At 45.3% G+C, this 6,714-nt stretch overlaps 1 protein-coding gene across 1 annotated transcript in view; it reads left to right on the top strand.

The window, feature by feature from the left end:
• Positions 1-965: 965 nt before the first annotated feature.
• The window catches only part of LOC103178688 (FAM20C golgi associated secretory pathway kinase), a gene marked incomplete at its 5' end in the record, with an annotated part of 28,762 nt that continues 23,013 nt past the window's right edge, over positions 966-6,714 (top strand). Inside the window, one exon of the mRNA XM_007893557.2 lies at positions 966-1,143. Within this exon, the coding sequence (XP_007891748.2) occupies positions 966-1,143 (178 nt within the window). The remainder of the gene's footprint in view (positions 1,144-6,714) is intronic.

The raw sequence follows: 6,714 nt of genomic DNA, 5'->3' as shown, positions 1-6,714 counted from the left end.
TAAACAAAAAGGAAACAAAGATTAAAATAAAGCAAGTTGATTGTGACATTCGCCTACAAAGTACAGTCACTGCCTTCACGGGAATTTTGTGGAGCACTTTGAGATGTTCTCGATGTTATAGGCACCATATCAAATGCAAGGATTATTAGTTTAAAGATATTACCTATCATTTCGCCACAGAGCAATGGGCTGTGCGTTAGTGCAAGGCAACAGGGCCATGTTTCCGCCCATAACTAGGGGTTGCCAACCGAGATTACAGGGATTATACCGAGATTATAGCTTGCCAGTCTGCAGTGAGACTCTGCCTGACCCCCTGGTCAAGAGACACTGGCGATTGGTTGGTGTGCTGCACGTTATTACTGCATAGATCTCATCACATTATTCCTTCAATACACGTGAGATGGTGAGAGTTGGAAACTATTCCGATAATAATAATCATCCTTGCATTTGATACGGCGCCTTATCACATCTTTGAGATGTCTCAAAGCGCTTCACGGGATACATTGCAAATTGAATTGACTGTATATTTTGTGGGCGAAATAGCTGATCTGGAATAGCTTCCACCCTCCCTCTCCTGTGCTTCTCTCTTTCTTCCCCCCCCCTCTATTCCCTCTGCGCTCTCTTCCCCCTCCTTCTTCTATCACTCTCCTTTCTCCCTCGCTTTTGCCCCACTGTTCTCTGTATAAATGCAAGTTGTTGTCCTCGCTGGCTTTCTCCTCTATATCTCTTCTATCTATCTTTTCCCTCGCTGTCTCTTTGTAGAGTGAATGGAGAAGTCAACACAAATAGCTTAAAATTGGTCCATGCTTAATCAATTCTCATGAAAATATAACTTCAAATGTGAATGAAAAATATATATTTTGGCGAGAACGGAACCAGGACAGGCCTTATTTTAGCCCTTTATCTGTTGACAAGGAAAGTGTGGGAAGCCACAGTCTGACAAATAAATCCAACTCTTATTTTTTTGTAGGACAAATGATGCCGAGGAGGACTTTATACCCACTGGAGACACTCCTATAGACTCGTATCCCAACTGGTTGAAATTCCACATTGGGATCAATCGATATGAATTGTATTCTCGCTACAACCCTGTTATCGAAGCTTTGCTGCAAGATCTAGTCACTCAGAGGATCTCCAGCGTGGGTGAGGATACGGTTTTCTCTTACTCACTTCCCCCAACCTTATCCTCTTTGCCTGCCCAGCTCCCCCAGTGCTGTTGGACTGAGAACAGTAGCGAGTGTCATTTGTCATTGTCACTGGGTTTGTAATGAGATCATTTATGAATGGTTGCCTGCAGCAGATGCAACCCAGAGATTATGGATCTCTCATTGAAAAAATATTCTTTGTCTTAAATCATTATTTTTTAATAAATCTGCATGTCCTGAGGGCGAGCTTGATGTTTTCTTGAATTGGGGGAAAGGAACGAATTTAAGCAAGTCAGATGTCCCAGACGAGAGATGCTAAAAAAAAACCTGCTTATGGTTATGTTAACACTTGAGTTGGCTGTGTTTAGTGAGCTGGGCAAGGCTAGACACACAAGTTAGTCTCTAATAAGATTGAACATATGATATCAATTGCTATTAGGTAGCAAAGCACAGCCCAGTCTCTGTTAGGTTCGTTTATTGCTCAAATCTCCGCTGCATACAAAGACAAGTTGTGGAGTCCTGTAGCTTATCGGTTAGAGCACCCATCTCACAAGCGAGAGAACTCAATGCCCGGGCAGGGCGAAACCTTAGGCAAGTTTCCTTACTCCACATGCCTCTGTTTACCTTGGCGTCTTGTTTGACCCTCAACTATCCATTCTACCCCACATCCGTGCCATGTCCCGCTCTGCCTTCCCCACCTCCACAACATCGCCCTGCGAGTCTCACACTGTCTCACACCGCAGGCCGCCGAGGCCCTCATACACTCATTCATAACATCCAGGCTGAAATACGCAAAGTCCCTGCCTGTCAGTCTCCCCACCTCATCCCTCCACAGCTGCAGATTATCTAGAAGTCTGCAGTCCATGTCCTCTCCTGCACTAGGCTCCGTGACCCTATCACCCCCATCCTCCCCTGATTCCACTGGCTTCCCATCACACAGAGGATACAGTTCAAGACTCTGGTCCTCAAAACCCTCCATGGACTTGCTCCCCCCTATCTCTGCAATCTTCTAACCCCCTACCAACCTGCCCGCTCCTTCCACTCAGCGAGCTCTGGCCTGTTTCACATCCCCTGTCTCGCCCACCCCACCATTGGCAGGAGGGCCTTTTGCCACTCTGCCCCATCCTCTGGAACTCCATCCCGCAAGTCCCTCCGCCTCACCCCCTCCCTTGCCTCCTTCAAGACCTGTCTCAAAACCCTCCTCCTCGACAGTGCCTTTGGTCACCCTCCTTCCCCCCTGCCCTCCAATCTGGCTAATCCCAACCCCCAGCTCAGGTCCGAAACACTGATGGTCCAGCGACTTGGGACATTCTCCCAATGTGAAAGGCACTATACATATGTAATTTTGTTGTTGTACCTAGCAGTAAGTGGGAACCCAATTGTTAGTCGATTGGCAGATCACTTTTCCGGGGGTAATATTACCTCCAAAAATAAATAAATAATAATAATTTGGTCACTCTATCCCTGACTGTTTGTGGGACACTGCTGTGTTTCGCCCACAAAAAACACAGGCACTACACTTTACAGTGTACCCTGTGAAGTGCTTTGAGAAGTCTCAATGATGTGATGAGGCGCTATATCAATGCAAGGATTATTATTATTACTATTATTAAGACACATGTTACAGGCGCAGTGTGGATATGATACATGCGTAGATGGGGTGAAACTTGCAGGGTTTCATAACATATCCAATGAAGCAATTATCACATCGAATGTGTTCGTGATACGCTTTAAATTTCACTCCCTCTTCTGGTTGGGCACAATTCATTTAAACACAGCTCACACCTGCGATCTTTATTCATTCAAATAGTTGGCTCTGTGTATTTCCTAGACCTGTGGTTTCTGATGATGGAAACTGGTTTGTACATCTCTGTAATGGATAGAATATGAATCCGGTAAGGAAGGTGGGGATTGTTACTGAAGTGATAAGGATTCACTATACGAGCTCTTGGTGTAGGCTGACACTCCAGTTCGGTACAATAGAGAGCACTGTATTGTCCATGGCGCTGTCCCCTTGTTCAGGTGGACATGAAGGATCCCATGATACTATTGGAAAAGAGAAAGAAGTGTCTCCTGGTGTCCTAGCTAGCAGTCCTATAATTAATCCAGCATTCACATAATGTGGGAACTTGCAGTGTGCAAATTGACTGACACATCGGCTAACAAACAGACAGTCACTACACTTGACGTCATTTACCTTTGAAACGCTTTGAGGCTTTTCAGTATTAACAACTGTTATCAAATGCAAGGATTATTATTATTATTACAACTGATTGTTTAGGAATACCTTATATTTAGTCATTTTGTTTCTGGACATCTAATGAGAAACATATCATAAAATAATCATTAGAATCTTTGTATTTCATACAATGCTGTCTGACGCATTACTGGATGACAAAAAACACTCCTTTTTTAACCCTTAAGAGCATCTTAGATGAATTTTGGTGCGATCACTCTGTGGGACAGGGTTATACAATTCACCACTCTTGACTCCCACTCTGCTTTATCACTTTGTCGAGACGTCTCAAAGTGTTTCACAGGATTTACTGCAAATCTGTATCTGTGGGTGAACCCGGCAGCCAGTTTGCGCACAGCGATGTCCCAAATACACCAATGAAGTGACACAAGCCCTTTGATTAAAGCCTTCAAAGCCGTGCTTATTTAACTCTTAACTTTCTGGCAGGTCTATCTCACTGTTGACTTTATGAACCAACCAGGCTGTGTAGATAATGCAGGGTGTTGTTCAAAAACACTAAAAAAGCAGGCTATGTGTTGACATTTGTTAACAAAGTGCTTCCCAGGCTATTTCTATCAAGTGCAGTTCATATTGCCTACAAAACTGTCACAGAACTTTACAATACATCCTGTGAAGCATTTTAAGACATTCCCCCAACATGAAAAGTGTGAATATCAAATGTAAGGATTATTATTGTTATCAGTGACTGTGTATTTGTTAGCAAATGGACTGATGGACTTACAAATAGCAATAAACCAATATAAACAACAACAACAAGATTACATTTGTATAGCGCCTTTCACATCGGGAGGACGTCCCAAGGCGCTGGACAGTGTACAGCATTTCAGACCCGAGCTGGGGTCAGGGAGGGGAAGGGGGATGACCGATGGCATGGTCGAAGAGGAGGGTTTTGAGGCGGGAATTCCAGAGGTTGGGGGCAGAGTGACTGAAGGCTCTCCCGCCAATGGTGGGGCGGGCGGGGCGGGGGACGTGGAGCAGGCCGGAGCTGGCTGAGCAGAGGGAACGGGCGGGTTGGTAGGGGGTTAGGAGGTCGCAGAGATAGGGTGGGGCGATGCCATGGAGGGCTTTGTAGGTGAGGAACGGGATCTTGAATTGGATCCTCTGAAGGATAGGGAGCCAGTGGAGTCGGGCGAGAGTGGGGGAGATGGGGTAACGGAGTTTGATGCGGGAGAGGACACGAGCTGTAGAGTTCTGGATTATCTACAGTCTGTGGAGGGAGGAGTTGGGAAGGCCGACAAGCAGAGCGTTTGCATAGTCGAGTCTGGAAGTGATGAAGGCACGAACAAGAGTTTCAGTGGCCTGAGGGGTGAGGTAGTGGCGGAGTCGGGCGATGTTACGGAGGTGAAGGAAGGCAGAGCGGGTCATGGCTTGGATGTGGGGAAGAAAAGACAGTTGAGGATCGAACAAGACACCGAGGTTCCTGACTGGCTTTGGTGAGTTGAGTTGTGTAACAATGGAGGTTGATGCTGTCAGAGCCTGAGGTGCTGAGGCGCTGGCGCGAGCCAAACAGGAGGGCCTCAGTCTTGCTCACATTCAACTGTATGAAATTTGCCCTCATCCAGGACTTGATGTCCGACAGACAGTCCGTCAGGACACCAGTGGTCCTGGAGTTGAGGGTGGAGGCAGTTGGGTGTCATCCATATACATATGGAAGTTGACCTCATGTCTGCGGATGAATTCACCAAGGGGGAGCATGTAGATATTAAAGAGCAGAGGGCCAAGGACAGAGCCCTGGGGGACGCCAGATGTGACAGTGCGGGGGCTGGAGGGGAAACCGTTAGATGCAACAAAGTGGAGACTGTGAAAGAGATAGGATTCGATCCAAGCAAGGGCAGGTCCGCGAAGATTAAGTAAAGAGGAGAGGCGGTGTATGAGGATGGAGTTAGTAAAGAAAGATTAGGTAGATCCATTTGCTTGCAAGCACACAGTCACTACACTTGATAGCTATACTAGTTCATAATAATCATCTGTGAAGCACTTTGACACTTTCTAACATTCTCGGCACTGTACCAAATGCTTGAATTATTATTGTTATTCTAATATCAACTCTAACCAACAAAAATAAACAAAAAGGAAACAAAGATTAAAATAAAGCAAGTTGATTGTGACATTCGCCTACAAAGTACAGTCACTGCCTTCACGGGAATTTTGTGGAGCACTTTGAGATGTTCTCGATGTTATAGGCACCATATCAAATGCAAGGATTATTAGTTTAAAGATATTACCTATCTAATAATCCCTCCAAAACCAAAAATAATACTAAATTGGTCATTTTCAATCTACGACTGTTTGTGGGACATTGCTGTGCGCAATTGGCTGCCGCGTTCGCCCACAAATATGCAGTCAATTCACTTTACAGTGGCTTCTGTGAAGCTCTTTGGGACGTCCTCTCGACGTGAAAAGCGCTATATCAAATGCAAGGATTATTATTATTATTATTATTATTATCACCCCTTTTTTTCCTTCTATTTTTTGATCAGCATTCTCTTTGAACACTTTTAGTTTAAAACATTTTCTAGCAAATCAAACGTTTTTTGTCTCACCTTGATCAGATGTTTAGAATGTTTTTTTTAAAAAAAATAAAAGGATCTGTTAGGCGTGCTACAGGCAACCGAAGACAACAACAAAAACAAAATTACATTTGTGTAGCACCTTTCACGTCGGAACGACGTCCCAAGGCGCTGGACAGTCAGAATTTCCAACTTGAGCTGGGGGTCAGGATTGGGGAGGTGGAGGGCAGGGTGAGGGGGGGGCGGGGGAGCAGGGTGATCGAAAGCACAGTTGAATATGAGGGTCTTGAGATGGGTCTTGAAGCAGGCAAGTGAGGTGGTGAGGTGGAGGGACTGCGGGATGGAGTTCCAGAGGGTAGGGGCAGAGTGGGGTGGGCGAGGCGGGGGATGTGAAGCAGATCGGAGCCCGCTGAGACTGACACTGACTGCATTATAAACACTGTGACAAACCAGGAAGTGGGAGTCAAGAGTATAATCTCATCCCACACAGTGATTGCATGATGCTCTTAAGGGTTAGCCCTGGGACCCGCATTTCTACATGACAAGTAAAGATATTTTCTACTATTTGAGACATATTTCTTGCAGTCAGCCAGAAATCAACAATAGCGAGATCTAAAATGCAGGCTGGGCGACCATAATGCATGAACCAAACATGGATTACAGGTGATTTTTCCATCCTCTTTATTAAGAGCTTCTGTATGTGTGAATGTGGTTCACTTATGGGCTGTTAGTACATGACAACAGTAAATGGAAACATCCCTGTGGAAAACCCAGAGTCAACTACAGTTTAGGCAGTTAAGGA

Source organism: Callorhinchus milii, unplaced genomic scaffold (assembly GCF_018977255.1).
Source record: "Callorhinchus milii isolate IMCB2004 unplaced genomic scaffold, IMCB_Cmil_1.0 Scaffold16, whole genome shotgun sequence".
In the NCBI taxonomy this organism is placed as follows: domain Eukaryota; kingdom Metazoa; phylum Chordata; class Chondrichthyes; order Chimaeriformes; family Callorhinchidae; genus Callorhinchus; species Callorhinchus milii.
This window is presented reverse-complemented; position numbering and strand designations above follow the sequence as displayed.